This window comes from Lichenostomus cassidix, chromosome 8, assembly GCF_008360975.1.
Source record: "Lichenostomus cassidix isolate B80296 chromosome 8, HeHo_3.0, whole genome shotgun sequence".
Lineage (NCBI taxonomy): Eukaryota > Metazoa > Chordata > Aves > Passeriformes > Meliphagidae > Lichenostomus > Lichenostomus cassidix.
Window position 1 is genome coordinate 22000447 of NC_139489.1, and position 18332 is coordinate 22018778.

General features: G+C 35.8%; 1 protein-coding gene across 6 annotated transcripts in view; it reads left to right on the forward strand.

The window, feature by feature from the left end:
- The window catches only part of KCNT2 (potassium sodium-activated channel subfamily T member 2), a 116131-nt gene that overhangs the window by 27876 nt on the left and 69923 nt on the right, over window positions 1–18332 (forward strand). For all 6 annotated transcript variants that reach the window (XR_014853821.1, XM_085068330.1, XM_085068332.1 and 3 more), the window contains exons 2-9: window positions 1462–1541; window positions 7205–7304; window positions 10071–10127; window positions 10804–10852; window positions 12539–12598; window positions 15800–15874; window positions 16374–16457; window positions 17030–17124. Coding sequence is in view for 5 of the 6 variants with exons in the window: in XM_085068330.1 (XP_084924456.1) it covers window positions 1462–1541; window positions 7205–7304; window positions 10071–10127; window positions 10804–10852; window positions 12539–12598; window positions 15800–15874; window positions 16374–16457; window positions 17030–17124 (600 nt within the window). In the remaining variant the exon portion in view is untranslated. The remainder of the gene's footprint in view (window positions 1–1461; window positions 1542–7204; window positions 7305–10070; window positions 10128–10803; window positions 10853–12538; window positions 12599–15799; window positions 15875–16373; window positions 16458–17029; window positions 17125–18332) is intronic.

Consider the following 18332-nt stretch of genomic DNA (forward strand, 5'->3'; position numbering starts at 1 on the left):
GTGAATCACAGAGCCTTCCTTTTTATGACCCTGTCCTACAAAATTATACGCCTAAACTTCTGGTAATGGACAAACATGAAAAAGTTATGTTACCTAAGATGCCATTCTAAGTCTATAAGTAAACAACCGTCTAATTCCATATGTGTACAGAATACATGGTATAGACAGCTATTTGAGACACTATAGGTAATAGATTGTACAAAAAATCTTTGAGCAAAAGGCTTCACATGCTAGAAGGGAAAAACTAAAGGATTCTGCTAGAAACGTGACAACGTATGGAACAAAGTAGTTGAAGTACAGTTGTTTGATCAAAGAAAAGCCTGCTGAGAAGAAATGCTGAACTAAAGTTTAAGCATGCTTATGAACAGAAGTAGTATATGCAGTTGTGCCAAATGTGATGATACACAGAGAAAATGAGACACAGGGAAGTAACTCACTTGTGTGATGCTGCTTTGTTCTTTAGCAATAATAGAGCAGTTCTCAAGCTAAGGTCCGACTTCCAGGAAAGCACAGGTATTGATTGTGCTGGGGGAAAGATTCATTGCTGGGGCAGAACTGGGTTGGTGAGGGAGAGTCAGTAAATTGGGTAGAGAAGGGACTTCAGTGAGGATGAGACCAATGCTGCTCTCATCTTCCACAATTCTGGAACAGCCTGAGTTTTTCTACATAACTAATACACACCTTCTTCCCTTGCCAGTCCCTGCAACAGTTCTCTTTTCTAGTCTGTATAACTATTGCATGAGTTGTACTCAGACTGATCTGAGGGACAGAAAGATGAAATATATCCAGGCAGATTTGAGGGGAATGGAGGAAAGATGATCCTGTTGCTTTAATATAATCAGGAGGGAGTTATTTTCTGTACAATATTGTGTGATTGCAACGTAATTTTGCTTTCAGCTCTCAGTATTTCGTGGTGACAAAAAACAAAGTTCAGAGAGGGTTTTGTTTGGTACATAAGCATTTGATTAAAGGTGAATACAAATAAGTGGACTGAGACATGAAACCTTAACAGATGTATGAACAAGATAGAAAAAAGAAGAATCTTGAAAATGTCAATTTTGCCAGAGGGGAGTTAAAGTGAGATGGAAGGCTTAACCTAGACTTCAAGGAAATCTCTATGTGAGAATGGTTGTGCCATGAAAATCCCAAAAGCATAAATGCTTCTTGTTTTGCAGTGTAGACTGTCCAAGTAATATGAAAATGATCCTTTCTGTAAAGGGGATAAACAAAAGGTTTTCTGTTTTTTGTTGGTGGTGGGGTTTTTTTTGTGTATTTGGCTTGGGGTTTTTTTAAACTTTCAGTATTACTCATTCAAAGCCAAGTGAGCTTTTGGCTGACCATTCTCTATGTGTCCCTCCAGTTTTATATCAAGAATAGATGATTAAAGAAACAAATTATATTTAAATATTGATTTATTATCTTTCACAGCCAAACCTAATACTTCCTTTTTTATTATTTCAGGGTGCAAGTTGAATTCTATATGAATGAAAATACATTTAAAGAGAGACTAAAGCTCTTCTTCATCAAAAACCAAAGATCAAGTAAGCAGTTGGAATAATTTCTGTTAAGCATATTCATGATACTTTGAGTAAACTCAAATTCAGTTGAAGGCAACAGTAAAGTTATTACTAATTTTCTTCTGAGTTAAAATACTTAAATTTGAAAATACTGTACTTTTTTGCCAGATCAAACAATAAGTGATATCACTAATTGTTAAATAAAATCATGATTTTATTCTGTGTTGTGATCAAGTTGCATGGATCTGACAGCAATGCTCATTGACAAGTCATGACCTTTTGTTTAGGAAAGCAAAAAGCCACTCAGATTGTCAAAAGAAAAAAGCTGCAGAAGAACATAGCTTTTTGAAGTGTTCTATTTTATTAAGTATTCCTAAAATTTCAAATTTGATCTGTACTCAAGGACAAAAAAAAAAAATTAGTCCTTGTCTTTGTCCTATAGTCTTAATTTAAATACACCTTCATTGACATATGGGCTTAAATTCATAGGCCATCATGGAAGAGAATAATGTGGAGGAACTAACATATTAATCTTTTTAAATAGATCCATGCAGCTAGTCCAGGGGGGTGGAAACATGGAATACTATTCAGTCTTGATTAGAACAGTGGAGTTCATAGGTGAGAAGTGCAGTGACTGACCTCAATTTTCTTCTGTGCAGCAGGACTGAAGTTACCTCTCTTTGCTTTGCATATGCAAAGAACTGAAATTACAACAGCTTCATGCATAGAGCTTTTAGACTACAAAGAATACATTTTTTCCTTTGTAATACGGTTAAAATTGTTCTGTGTTTGGAAAAAGATGGAAAAGAGAAAAGAAAGAACTTCTTTGATGCCCCAATCTGAAAATACACAGACAAACAAAATTTTGGTTATTTTTGTAGATCAAGCTCTTAAAAATAAGGCATACCAAAAAAATCTTCTATGTGGAAGAGCTAGTAAAAAATAAATACTAGTTTTTCATCACAGAACTTGATGTTTTTGTTGGCTAAGCTTCTTCTACTTTCCAAGTGTAGCAAGAAAAATATTCCCTTAAAAGGAAGGAAGAAAGAAAAAAGGTAGCAGGCTGTGAATAACTGATATTTTCAGTTTGGGCTTTGGAATTAATTGCTGGCTTTTAGCTAGAGAACCATGTTTAACAAAGCTTCTGGAGGTTGATCCATGGGGAATGCATTATTTATTACACTTACCTAGACCACATGGGAAATTCGTCTTAATTCAGGTGCCTAAATAACACAAGACGCAAGGGACTACCTCTTGTGGTATAAATGATGTGGATAGCCAGCAGAGCAGTGAATTAAAAAAAATAACCTGCAAGCCAAAGTAGTCAGAATTAATAGGTTCAAACACTCCTGCTTATGCAGATTGTGGTTCTTGTCCAAATACTCAGAACCAGAATCTTCCCAAATAAAGTTTGCAAAACCCTGGTGCTGACACAGTAAGCTGCCACTAGTCAAGTGTGCTCATCCAGGCCTCCACTGACACTGGAGGAGTCTCTTGCCCAGAGGTAGCAGGGAGTTGATAAACAAAGATAGCTTTTAAGTCAACGTTCAGTGAGAGCACCAAAAACCTTCCTTCACATATTAAAGATGTACTTGCTGTCATTGAGAAAATAATTGTCAGTAGGATCGGCAAATTTTTGGATAGTATAACTAAATTAAACCTATTCACCAAACAGTTTTTGATAATATCACATGGTTTTGCCAACCAGAGCAGTCAGCTCTAGAATTTTTAAGAATTTTCTACAGAAGGCTATCTTGATCTAAATCACATACAGGCCAGTAACTTGAAATATCAACTGTTTATTAATTATCCTGGTTTAAACTGATAAAACATGTCTTCATCTACGTCTCATGTCAATCTAGTTTCCACTCAAGCAAATGTCTAATCAAATTCAATGCATGAAGAAACATCTTACAAAAGTGTCACAGCATCCCCTCAAAAAAAAAGAAAAAAAAAAAAAGAGAAGGATTACATTGGCAAGTACAAGTGTGACTTCTTGTACTTGCCAAGACCTCACACTGCATTATCTGGCCAACAATCAGTCTCAAAGGGAAAACATAAGTGAAGTTTCAATTTAGTGAAGAGAGAATAAAGGATAACCATCACTAGGATATGAATTATTGACAGTATATTTTGGTCCAACTCCTAAAGCCAGCTCCTACTGGGATGATTTTGCTGAAAACCAATAATGTATTAGTGACTTATGAAAAAGGAATAATGGAAAGTGATTTTAAAATCCGTACCTGGTAGCTGGCACTGTTTAGATCAACTCTCTAAATCTGACAATTCATCTCCAAAAATGCTTGGAAGGAAAGCATCAAGAATTTATAACAAAAGTGGAAGTTACAGTCAGAACCAGTCAAATATAATGTATCACTCCATACATAAAAATGCCTGCAGAAATAGCATATACTTATTTAAACTGAGAAAGAAACATTACGAATTGATAAAGTTCTGTTTAGCTTACAAAACAAATAGATTCTGTTATTATCAAATCTTCTTTTAAAGAAGACAGGAGTATGTAACAACTTGGTTAGGTAGACACAGTGAAATTCCATTCCCATTAAACAATCCATAACTGCATAACAGTGCGTGATTGATGGAGCTCAATGCAAGTTTCAGGCACCACTCATATTCAGAATATAGACATATTCTGTGCAAATGACCCTGCTACTTGAGCAATCTGCCTCTGAATGGAGAAAATGAAATTAAGTTGAGCAGACCATGTTGATCCATTGACAGCATGTGAAATACAGAACAAAAATAGGAAGCAAACAAATATGAAATGCTTCCTTTGTAACAGAATAATAATTGAAAACCCGTTTTAAATGCCTTTTGTAGTGTTTATCTCCCTCCTTCCCACATGAAATCCTAGATCTCCATGACAGAGAACACATGCATTGCTTCCAACTCACAGGTAAATCCCCAGCTATGAGGCTACAGAAAATTTCTACCAGAAAAAAAAACCATTTGTTAGTCCTGCATTAATCATCCTGGATTAATTATCCTTGAAAACTTTAGCAAGGGTGACTACATGTGTTTATAAAGGCTAAGACATGCCCAGCAAGGAGAGGTGACCTGGTATAGACTTGAAGCCCGTTCTTCCTTATGTATATTTTTAATAACTGACCCAAGCACCTACAATACAGAAACTATATTCTGCCTTGCTTTGTAAACAACCCCAGCCATGAAATGCTCTCTACAGGTGCTGACTGGAATCCTTAGATGAATGCATGGCTGGTTTGAAGACCCTGCCTCACATTCTGTGGGGAACGGCCATTCCTATGGGGAAAGCCAGAGCCTGAGTTCCAGGTCTATCAGAACTAAGATGTGAGAGTTCAGGGTTTGGGGCAGCAGGCTGGAGCATCAGCCCTCTGTATTGATGTAGCTTTTAATCAGAAAACAACCATTTTCTTTTGGCATTTAAACCAACATATGATTTCAAAGAATGATTGCAAACCAGGATATTATCAATGCAGAAAAGAAGTGTTTCACACCAAGAATAACGTCTACAGAGCTAAAAAACAGAAGAAAAACAACAGACTTCTGTATTTGTCTAAGAAAGTTAGATGACACAAAATTGGTAGGCTTTTTTTGTTTGTTTAGGGTTACGTTTTTTTTTAAACATTATCTGCTTTTCTAGGTGTAATAGCCTGGTTGTTAGGGCAACCATTCATACTGCAGCAGACTTCTACAAAAGGGTTAGGGATATACAAACAATTCATGTTTTCTTCAGCAACAGTTCAAAAAGCTACAAGTAAGGATCACAGCACTGTCCAAGTCAAATAATAGGATGACACCTTTTACTTACCCCTTCCCTTCCCTTCCCTTCCCTTCCCTTCCCTTCCCTTCCCTTCCCTTCCCTTCCCTTCCCTTCCCTTCCCTTCCCTTCCCTTCCCTTCCCTTCCCTTCCCTTCCCTTCCCTTCCCTTCCCTTCCCTTCCCTTCCCTTCCCTTCCCTTCCCTTCCCTTCCCTTCCCTTCCCTTCCCTTCCCTTCCCTTCCCTTCCCTTCTCCACTTAGAGCTTCACCCCCTTCCCTCGTGTTGGGGAATAAATAGTCTGTGGCTAATTACTCTTGATAGGGGAGCAGGAATCACTAGGTTAATGTTCTCAAACCCAATTGCCAGTAACAGCTGTGGGACTTTTCCTGGACAACAGGATTTTTAACCCTTAATTCACAGAAACAAGATGCTATAAAAGTGCATCCAGCTCTTGTGTGAAAACTGCAACTTCACAGTTAAAAGTAATAAGCAGATTTGTGTAATAAACCCTAAGATTTCTTAAAAATTGCAGTCTTAGAAATTGCATAGTAGAATATATATGAATCCATTTTCAACTTTTCTGTGTTTGTAGTAGATGGAGTTTTAATGGGAAAGGAACTAGTAGATATAGAAAGCGATTTATCAGTTCTATCTGTAAGGTGCTGATTTTGAACTTAGGACTGAGTAAAGTAAAGAAAATAAAGTAATATTACCATAAGAGGATTGTGATTCTCTCCTTAGAAGGGAGTTTATGCACACAGCTTTGGGGATGCATTATCAAGCTGTAGTTCTTAAACCACAGAAGTGATTATATTGAGTTCATTAGAGCCGCTGAAGTATTTGCAACACAACAGTAAAGCACACTGTCCTTGCTCTGAATAGGGCCAAGGGAAATCCCATCTGGACTCACAATATTCTGCTTTGGACAGAAGGGTTCAGCCATGCAGAACTGGACTCTCAGTTCACAAGATGGAAAAAAATTCATGCTTGAAGTGACCTTCAGTCTCTTAACATTAGTCAACTGTCAGTTTTAACTTAATTAGTAAATGAAAGCTTACAACTAAGAGTCAGATGCAAGTATTCACACAAGCAAAAAGGTCTATTGAATTTAATAGCAATACTGAAAATTTAAACTCTAATCCTCCAAAGACTACAAACTCACACAAAAATTCAGCAAAGTTCCACTGCAGTAGATAATGGCTCCAATTAGCAGTGAAATAAATTACCCATGTGATCGAAGTAAGTGTCCATGTGCATCCCTTTGAAGGAATCCTGTCTGTGTGCATTAGACCTATGTTTGTGGGAAATAATGTAATATTTTGTGATAGTATTGGTGGTATATCGTGTCAGCTAGAACATTTCAATATTCATGTGGTCTATAGAATAAGCTGTTCATTCAGTTCAGTTGTGCCTTCAGCATGACTTTCAGATGTCCTGATTCTTGAATGCAGAATTATTCAACTTCAACATGAAATAACTCCAGTTTAATATTTTATAAGTTGGGACAGAGTTAATATATTCTGTATGTGAAGCTACTGCATGAAGACTTTTCCAGATATTAATATTTAAATACTTGCCTTTGTATATCCTCGGCCTATAATTGAAAACATGCCTTCTTCATGTTGCTGTATCTTGTATCTCAAAAAGTATTATGTATTTCTGGTTCCCCTTGCAAGAAAGTGGACTAGTAAAACTACCAAAGACCCAAAGAATGGCATCAGTAAAGATGAACAGCATAGAATAGCTTTCAAACAAATGACTGCATACTTCTTTACATTAAACAGGCTGAGTCTTAACTCAGACCAGTTATATAGGCATTTGTTTTTCTACAGCACTATTCTAGTTCCATTTAGCTTTACCTTGAAGTTTGGTGAAACTGTAAAAACCCCAAATTTATTCCAGTGTTTTCTTTTCTTTTCAAACTAGGTCTGAGAATAAGATTATTCAATTTTTCTCTCAAGCTATTAAGCTGTTTCCTATACATAGTTCGTGTGCTCCTGGATGATCCTACACAAGGACTTGGATGGTAATGTTTGGGGCTTTTTCTCATTTCTGCTCTCAAAGCATTGTTTAAGTTATAAGAAATAAATTAATGAATACATGTTTAGTATTCTTTCAACAAGGATTTGGTTTTATGTCTTACAGACATTTTAAAAAATTGCAAAGTTGATCTTACATTGTGAATGGAAAAAAGAACTAAAATAACAATATTATTTTTTCTCTTTACCACTAAAATAATCCTGGCTCTCTCCTTAGATACAGTGCATCAGATATAATTGTGCTCACATATATTTTAGATGTATTATTACATAACATTTCTATGTAAAATTGCAAATGTCTGATTCCCAGTTTATGCAACAATTATTTTAGGATTTTGCTTAAATAATTTTACTGAAAACTCCAGATCCCAGTAATGGACAGACAAATACATGAAACTGAGGTTTCATGCAGATGATACTGATGATCATTTTCTAGCCTTCTGCTTTGTCTGAACACTTATGAAGAGTGAGACCAAAAGTATATTCTACCCTCACAATGATTTATGGATATAACGCATGATTTTGCAGGCCTAGAATTGTCAGTATGGTATTCTGTATGATTTTTTAAAATGTATTATACAATCAATCACTAAATGTAGAAGAAATTATAATTTATTTAATCCTGTACTTCTGTTGTATTTGTATCCTGGATATATTGAATCGCCTCAATTTTAAATGCTAATAAGCATCCCATTTTATTAACTTACTTGCTTTCACTTGATTTGATTCTTTATTCCTTAAATACTGAAAGAAACAAAACACATATGAAAAAAATAAGCTTGGGGTGATAGAACCAGCAGTCTTCATACAATGCTACGCAAAGGACAGACTTTTATTTCAAATTCTAATATTTGAAAATCAGTTAAATCTAGTAAGGGTAATACTAAAAAAAGCTAGTGCATAGGAGAAATACTCTACAAGATGAAATCCAAAGCAAAGAGAGGTGAAGAATATTTGGTTTACTAAGGAGTGCATGAGAGAAAGATTTGTGATTAGGAAGTACAGGAGATGCATTTGAGATTTTTTTTGGTCCAAATTTATTGTGAGAAATTATAAAATCTAGAAAAAGTGCCATGAAAAAATATCCCTGAAAAAAACAAGACCTGTAAAAAATTATTTTTGCCTCTACATATACCTTAGAATGTCTCTGATAAAAGGAAACAAGGAGTAAAACTCTTTGTGGAAACTCGTGGAGAAGAGAAAACCCATCCTTAGGAATCTAGGCATATTAGCACAGTAACTCAGGGACTTAATATTTTACATCTAATCATGGTTTCTGGCATGCTGCAATTCTTTTATTATGAGACCTCTAGTGAGCCCAAATGAACATGTAGTGCATGGTTATGTCTGGGTGTGCAGGACAGGTTAGAATATCAGGATTTCTGCCACATGTATTTTTGTATTTATATGCAAAGATGCATATTCATATGCATCTGCAGACTGCTGAATGCCTCACACCTTTTCTGGCATGTTTGTTCCTTCAATCCAAGTGTTTCACAATTCACCAGAGAGAGTATTTATATTTTCTATATATGTTATTCCCTTACATGGTGTTGTGGTACATCTAAGGGAGTAGTTGGTGTGTTCTGTCTGAATAACATTTGTCTGGCTGCGAAGATTCAGGTAAGTCTTTTTGCCTGCTCACTAAGTCTTAGAAGCTGTGTCAGACAAACAAATGGCATCCCATTAATGCCATGGAGATCCTTGAGGGCTTTGTTCCAAAACTCCTGCTCGAATGCATTCTTAAAGATGTGGTGATATGAAAGAAAAAATAATTTCTATATACTGTGTCCCAGCCCAATGAAAGAAACTACTCAGTGTGCTGAGAGTGTGGTCACAGAAAATATTTTTGCCTGGTTTGTTTTAAAGTGACAAATCTGGGAGGAATTATTTTTGTCAGATTTATTTCCTGTTTTCAGAAATGCCTGTACAAGTTTGTGTCTTTCCTTTACTCCGTCACGCACAGCGGGTGTACTGGAAGGAGTTTAAGACATAAGGCATCCTTATTAATGGGTACAATTTGGCACTGCCCCACTCATAGCTGGTAAAAATACAGTTGTTGCTAATCTGTGGGCTGCAGATCCCTCTATTTTCTGCTGACCTTGCTTGCCAAGGATGAGAAAAGATACTTTTCATAATTTACAGGTGATGTATTCCCACATCCTTACATGCCCATTTGAAAAGATGGCTGGTGCCAGAAATTAAAGGCAAGATAACATCACAAATATAGTGGCTAATTTTTTTACTTAGGTAAAGTTTTGTACTTGAAACACTGCTGTGTGCATCTCCAGCCCTCCTCACGTCCTCAAACGAGGTTATCACGTGTATTTTGCTGCAGCGTTATCTGTTAAGAGCGTGTATGTACTCTTTCTATCCCAGCCTATCCATGGGATAAGGATTTCTAGGATCTCTTGATCTTCAGTATATATTTTGTACTTAGTTCAGCTTTACAAAGTATCATTTCAGTTGTCTTGTTTTTAAATTTGAAATGAAATCTTCAAAAAATGTAACCTGGAATGCTTCGTAATCATTCATCTGCAGATAAGGATCACATATGGCAGCACTTTCTAGAAGTTACTTTACTTTTAAAAATGTCTGCATAAATTGTCTTGGGTTTCAAACTATTGCATGTATTTCATACACCACTTAATGATGTAATTAATATCCCTTTCCTCCCATGTTTGTATGACTGTGTTCCCATATACATTTGCTAATGGAAATGGACTTTGTGTGGATGGTGTGACAACTATCAGTAAGGAATTAAGCCAGAGTTGTTCCAATCAAAACTACACACCTGGAACAATTGATTGGTGAGTTCCTAATTTAAAACAACAAACCCAAAGTCCACAGAATGGTGGGAAGGGGAGGAAAACAGGAAGACAAATCCATTTCTGTCTGGAATAGTGGCATTTTAAAGTAGAGACATTTCTGTAAATCTCTAGCCATTACTTGTATTTCTGAATGTTCAGAACTGCCTTTAATATTTTAATTGTTTCAGTGATTGCAAAGTGAACTGCTGGTCTGGATGCTGGTGTGAGATCTGGGTTCCATCAATGCTGATACCTTGCAGAATTAAAAAAGGATGCCCTTAATTTAAAAAGCAATTCTGACTTTAGCAGTAAATGATTAACAGGAAATTATTATGCCATTGAGAGTGTCCCATTCCAGTGGTGAGGTATCAAATGCCTGTTAGCATTAAGCTTAGTAAATATAACATAAGATTTTTCCAAGCTATCTTTATACCGATGGCAAAAGGTTCACACAAAAGGATTGTCAATTTCCCACAGGAACCTAATGATTTGCTCTGGGTTAGGAGTACAAGACTTGTCAATACTCAGTAGATAACTACTAATTTACAGCTTTTATTACTGAGAATTTTTTTTTCAATAACACTGCTCTAAATTCCATTCAGATGTACAACTTTTTTTTTTTTGAAATGCCAGATTATGATTAATTTAATATTTATTTTCTTACTATAATGAACAGGTCTCCCATTATTTGGGTGAATCGAAGCTTACCTTTGTGGGGATTACAGGTAATACGTAAATGACCAATTCAATTATTTCCATTTAGTAACTGCAGATGATACTGATTTACAGAATTGTAGCAGCATTCAAGGATACTCGGAACTGTTCATATTAGCACAGAAATTATCTACTTGAACACCAAGTACAGCAAAAGGATAAAGATCAGCTGATGTGAACTGATTTAAATTTATACACTTTACAATACATTTAGAACATATTAAATCTTATAACAAATAATGTAGAACTAGATGGTCTTTTCTCTTAGACTTACCAAGCTCCATTGAGCCAAGTACTCACTCTTTACTCTAAAGATGAGTTTAATTTTCATAGTTAGGACTAGCTTTTGATATGCTTCACGGACATCCTTTTTAGATACACTAGAAATCTAAAGTTACTTCACAATATTGAAGCTTACACGTCTAGAGGAGTTTGTCACAAAAGATGCACCACATCAGTACTTTGTGGGAGATATCATGAAGTCTGTGGCTCAGTCCTTAGTGTCCTGGAGCCTGCTCATTTTAGGAACTGGTTGTCCTCTTTTTCACTTGAGGACAGTGCTGTGGAAGTTCTCCCTATGAAATGCTATTTTTCTGCTAAGAATTACTTAAGCTTCCAGAATGGTTATGCCATTATATTCTCTCACCATGATTGGTACAATGCCAATACAATTATTTGTACCTCTGTGTTATACACAATTTTACTAAAGGAAGAATCCCTGAATGGAAATGCCTTTCAATTCCTTGTTTAGAATATGCACAGTTTGAATAATTTTTTGACCTAGCATTCAGATTACATTATTGAATTTATTTAAAAAATACTTAGGTAAGTTTCCCCTTATGGATGTAGTACTTTCCTTGTAAGTTTATTTGGTAAGGGTAAGAATTTATTTGAAAATAAAGCCTAAGTTTATCTAAACCAGTAATAATTACTCGGAGAAAATGATATATTTTGATTACCTATTTTGTTAATTTTGCATATTTTAATAATTTCCCAAATCATAGCATCTTATTTACTTCTAGATAAAGACATTAGTCTTTGGGTTTTTCAGTAGCAGGGAGCATTAATTTAAAATTAGAAATCTTGAGGCTGGTTTGACCTCAGGCTCCAGCCTGATAGAATCCATCATGATGGAATATGCCCACAATACACATTAAAATACAAATACTTTCTATGCAAAGGATTTAAGTAAGTTTTATAGTGATTTAATGTCTATAATTATTGAAGTGTTTGCCTTTACTATTTTGACATTTGACTATTTAAATATTTTTAAATTATTTAATACATACACTAACTACATTTAATCTAATTGAAGGCTGGTAAATGGAGCTCAGCAGCATTTAAATCTTAAAATCAATTATTCATCTGTATTATGTTTTGCTGCTTTCAACTTTCTGAATTATACACAGTAAAAAAACCACACATTCATAACATCTTCACAAGAAAGTAAAGAGCTGACTGGCTTTCCTTATTTACAGCTTCCTTCTCTTTCTCTGTCATGTGAAAAGATTTTGTTTAAGAATAAATGAAACTCAGAAAAATAACAATATCTAAGCTTCAAGCAAAATGCTCTTAGCTGAGAGGGTTTCAGGGGATTAATGGAAAAGCTGTTTTATATAATCTTGTATTTTCATTGTAATGTTAATATAATCTATTCTATAGAAAATGGTACTAATACACATCTTTTTTCACTTAAGGTGTCTGTGGCAGTAATAAGTCTCTTTGAAACTCTGTTGCTAAGTTATCTAAGCTACAAGGTAAATACTCTTAGTTACTTTTAGGCATATTTCATTAGAAAAAATTACTGAGTTAAATGTTTCAATATAAAGTTTATGTACCTTTGCCCACGCTGGTGTAGAAGTAGGGAGCTGGGAAAAACACCCTTCTAGAGGATGGCATGTTGTCACATTTGTTTCCCAGATTTATGTGCAAACTCTAATATCTAGAGTGGAAGTCAGAAATTAAATGCTCATTATTTTCCATTGGCACAGCGTAATTTGAAAACACGTCCTCAAAAGTGACCATATTTGATACTGAATTTTCACTTGCACAGTTTTATCTGTCTGTGCATAATGGATTGGACACAATTGTCACTGATGTCAAAGCTGTAGCTACTCAATATATAAAGCTCAAGTTTTAGCCCTCTAAAACTGTGCACCAAAAAAACTAGGCCAAGACAGTATTTAAAAAAAAAAAGAAAAAAAAGGGATATCTACATACTTGTGTCATCCATCTGTCTGATGCTATTGGAATATATTTTCATAATGTCTTGAAATTATTTGATGTGAATACAATGTATTTTTGTATTTGCATTATCCTTTAAAAGTTGAATTTTAAAAATATAATTATTTTGTCTTCTTCATTAAATTTTGTTATGCTCTATCTCTGCATTTTTAGGATCTTTAGGAGAAAAATACTAAAATAATTTAAAATCATTTATCAAAGAAAATACAAAAAGATTTTGTTTCTAAAGCTGAAAATATCTTGGGGATAATCTATTTTTTGTATTATATATTGTATTACTGGCATTCAGTAGCTATCAGAGCCACCACTGAATTTAGCAGCTTGTATTTTAGTGTGCTTATTGAGTGATTAAGGCATAAATGTTTTCCTTGGTGCCCAGTAATGCTAAGAGTCTTGCAGTTGTCTGCTGTCTAAAAATTATTCTTCTTAATCCTTGGAGCATATATTATTTAAAGTTTGGGGGTTATAAGAACAAATGAATTACAGGCAGAAACAGTCCAAATTTCATATACTGGTAGCAAAACAGTGAAGGGCAATCACAGTTTGAGCTGTTCCTGTGTTTATTGGGCAGCATTTTATCCTCATCCCCTTTGCTTGTGATCTGCATCCACTTCAGTGGGTACAAAAGATGAACTATAGGCAAATCAGCTTCCATGAGAAGTTACTTACTAGTGTGTGATGGATGGAAAGCTCCACTACTCTAATTTGCTGCATACACCTGTCACAGAAGTCGAGGCAATTTTATGATTCCACTCCCCATAAGGGAAAGAACTAAAGGACTAATCTAAACAATAGAAGTACTGAAGTGTGATTTGGGACTCCATCTGCTGCAAACACTTCCTTCCCGCTGTTTTCCTAGTTTTACACCAGTCTCTCAAAGCCAAAAATGGTGTTATTTCACCCACTCTAAGGCTTTTCTGCACAGCCAAGGTGACCAAAGGTGCCTTGGTTCGTGGAAATCAGTGACAGATTACTTATTTTACAGAAACATTTTCTAAACGTCCACAATTTAGGTAACTAACTTTTACAAGTCAGAGAACTAGCCAGGAAGAAAACAAGAAAAAGATGGTTGTGTTTGTAGTGGAGTGCACATTACTAGGATTTCACACATAACCTGTCAAATGAATAAAGCAGTCATTTGAGAGAATCTTCAAGGGATTGACCTTTCTGTTACCTGGTTGATGATATATGAGAAAGTGGTTCCAATGTGCAGAACAGAGAGTGCATAGTAGCATATCTTGCTACTATGATACAGTGAATTTGCACTTTATATTTCTTTTAAATGGAGAGGAATGCAAAGGATGTAGCACTGCGTTACCATGCTGAGCACTTGGATCAGGAATGGAAGGTTTACAATCTACATTCTCACAGCCTAAAGTATTACACGAGGGTTTGTCCTTGGCCAGAATTCTGAAAGATGTCTGTGTTAGAAATCTCCTTTGTCAAAACCTGTCACAGACATCTGGCAATCCTGCATATCCCTGGTGCACAGGCACTCTCAGCTGCTTTCAGCAGTACCATACAGTCTCACTGCAAAAGGCAGTTTTGCAGAGCACATGATGATGCATTTCCATGTGGAAGCCAGAATCTCAGAGCTGTACACATCCCTAATTACCTGGAGCCCATCCATGCAGGCATTTTGCCTGCACAAGTAAATGACGTGACATTTCTTCTTTGTAACGTAGAGATGAAAACTCCTAACATTAAAAATGAGGAAATTCGTGAAATCACAAAATGGTGTGAAAAATCAGATTTTGATTTTATTCTTCATACAAAACTCCCTCAGTTTACAGACTCATAATTCCACTTACATGTCTGAGTCCCACCAATTGCAATAACAAGGAAGGCAATAATCCCTGCCCCTGAGGTATAGTGGCTTCCAGATGTGACGAGTTAAAAATGGAAAAAGAACATTATATGCCATGGAGTTTGTATTTAATTTTCAGTGGCTATATCAAGTGGTAATTTTTTCAGAGAAGATGAATATGTCATTGCAACTGAAAGTATAATGCTCTACTGCAAATTCTTGTAGTACTGCCATGATACATACTACATTGTTACTGTATTACTCATGATGGAGTCTTGATACACAGCATTAGTAAAGCTGTAAGTCACTGAAGTTCAACTACCATCTTTTTTTAATATATGGATTTTCATCTCAACATTTAATCATTTACAGCCACTGCTCAGATTTGGAAAAAAAAAATCCCCATCAAATTACTAGCAGTAACCAAATTAAAAGATCAATACCACTTCATTGAAATATGTGGGAAGACCTCTAATTTCATGTAAGCAAGATCAGGTTCCAAAAAGCCCTAAAGTGTTCTGAAGTGTTTGTGGCAGAAATAGAACTTGATGTTGGAGTCCTAACTCAAATATTATGCACTAGATTTCTTCCTTACCTCCCTCTCCAAAACAGTTGGAAAAGGAAAAATACAAAGTAAAGATAAAACATAAGATGGAAGGGAGGAAATTTAAAAGTGTGTATCTTTTACTTGGGAAGTACTTTGTGATAAACTGTAGGAAAAAGATCCAGAGTGATCTATATTCTATATTCACATTTCTCATATGGGTTTAAATCTGAGATGAATGATCTTCCTGAATTTCAGGTATGAGAGAAACTCCCTTTGTTTCATTGGGATATATGTATTTCTCATCAGAACTATATGTAAGCCAACTGTGACGTTGTGGGTTCTTTTTCCTTTTCTTTGAAGGGAAATATCTGGGAACAAATTCTAAGAATACCTTTTCTCCTGGAAATAATTAATGCTGTCCCTTTCATCATCACGGTAAATATATTTGAATTAATACATTTGCACATTGCACTTTTATAGCTGCACAAATACTCTTATTTTTTCAAAGTAAATTTTATTCTTATGTGAATAAGGAGCTTGTGCCTATGGGAACAGAAATTTGTCAACAACAGGAAGATAGTTTGTGACAGAAGTAATAATACAGATCACTTTCCAGTTCCTCTTTGACAGGACACAAACAAAACCAAAACCCTGTAACTCCAACTGCAGCACAATCAATAAAATAAACCAGCTGGTTGTAAAAGTATTAGAATCTCTCATGTCTGCAGTTAAAACTGACAGTTCCTATTTTATGTAATTATCTTGCATGTGTTTAAATCACAAAGGAAGAAAAAAAAGTTATTTAAAGCCAAAGCTCACGCTAGAAACACATTAATAGTAAGTATTTTTCCCAAGTGTTTCATTGCTGCTTGAATAGAAAAGCTCTATTCCTCATCAGAAAAGCTTCTAATGAATTTGTTAATTTTTCTTTCAGATTTTCTGGCCAGTCCTAAGAAACCTGTTTATTCCTGTGTTTTTAAATTGCTGGCTGGCAAAGCATGCTTTAGAAAATATGATTGTAAGTATGCAAAGGAAATAAATATTCTAGAGTTGTATTTTTTGAGTATATTGTCTTCCGTGGGATTTTGGCAGCACAGTCCAACCCTAATAGGAAGCTATCTGTATTTAGATTATACAAATGGTCAAGCATTACTAAACTGCCTTCTGCATCAAAACTGGAAAAAAAGTAAGACATGAAATGAAATCTCAATTAGTATAAATTGTTTCTGTGCCAGTAAAGGAAATGGCAGTGGATGGTTCTTTCGCTACTCTGCCATTCATCCACAATTGCAGGGAACTCAACTGTTAGGCCTTAATTGGGCCTTGCAGCCTGTAATTTGTAAGCTAGACATGAGCAGACCTCACGGCAGCTTGCAATAGGATCAGAATTGTGCTGGGCTGAACAAAGAACTACTTAAATAATCACACAATCACAGCTGGCCCTTTTGCACCCTTCTACGTTACCAGCAAACCCTTAAGTGCATTTGAGTGACTGCAATTCTGTCAGGGCACTGTATAATTCCTCTACAGAATCAGATCAGGGCTTATTGGTTCAAACCCAAAAATAACACCTATTTTCCGTTGATACAGAATGATCTTCACCGAGCCATCCAACGCACACAATCCGCAATGTTTAACCAAGTCCTCATTTTAATATCTACCTTATTATGTCTCATCTTCACTTGGTAAGTGGCCAAATCCTCTCTTTTTATATATATTGGCTTTTCTTTCTCTCCTACGTGGTGATAAAATAGGCCTGGTAAAAACCGTGCACTGAAATACGGAGAGTAAACCACTTCTGTGAAAGTGTTACCTAGCACCTGATACTACTGGGGTCTGGGTTTGGAAACAGAGTGTGCATGCAGGGGAAAGGGAATCCTCACTCTAGGGAAGGAAATACAAGTAATGCCAAAGCACAGGGTAAAGGAGTAGGGGAAAGTTAAATATATACCAAGAGTGCAGTCTCAGCAGAGAAGTTACTCAGACATGAAGAGTACCAACAGCAGTATATCGACCCACACCAAGGTCACCTTCCTCTCACTGCTGGGACAGAGAAAAGTGTGCAATATCTCAGCCTTAAGACTTTGACCAAATCAGGATCCCCTAAGGACTACAGGGGATAGCTGTTAACAATCCAGACAGATTACAGACAGTGTAGAATTTATTAATCTAGAATACTGGCAGTACTAGATGTTAGGTTCAAACAACCAAAATGTATTACTCTGAAAAGTGTTTTGCTGCAAGACCTGAAAAAGTTAAATTTACATCCACAGGAAACACCACTTGATTGTTGCATGTTTATTCTATGCCATAGGGATATGGTGTTAAGCAGGGCTGGAGGCAGATAAAGTAGACTACGTGATCAGTCTGGCTATACAGTAGCTCTGTATCTTACTTAATATACAGAATATTCTCGTCAGTAGTGCCTGAGAAGTGAGTATTGTGCTCAGGGGGAACACAGGATGGTGTACAGTGTGATACAAGATGGTGTACAAAAGGACAGTAAATGGAGAAGATGATTTCTGTGTGGAAAGGCTAAATCACCTGTATTTGTTTTGCCAGACAAGATGCCTTTAGGTCAGCACATTGATAAAGTTTGGTGTGTCATTTTGGAGACAGTGATTAGATTTTCTCTTACTTTATTTCTCTAGCTTGCTTTTCTGATAGTCACTGTTATGGCTGCCTGGCCCTTTTGGTAATAAGTGTAACATAGCACTTGGCTTTTTGGAAGAGGAGTTTGCTCTAGCCAGTGGCCAAATGAATGGTCCAATTTTGCCCTTTGCCTTGGGGCTGCACACCTGCATAATGAAAAATGCTGCCTGTTCAGGATAGTAATGAATTTCTTTGATATTTAATCACCTATTGAACATTATGGACCTTTAATACAAAATTT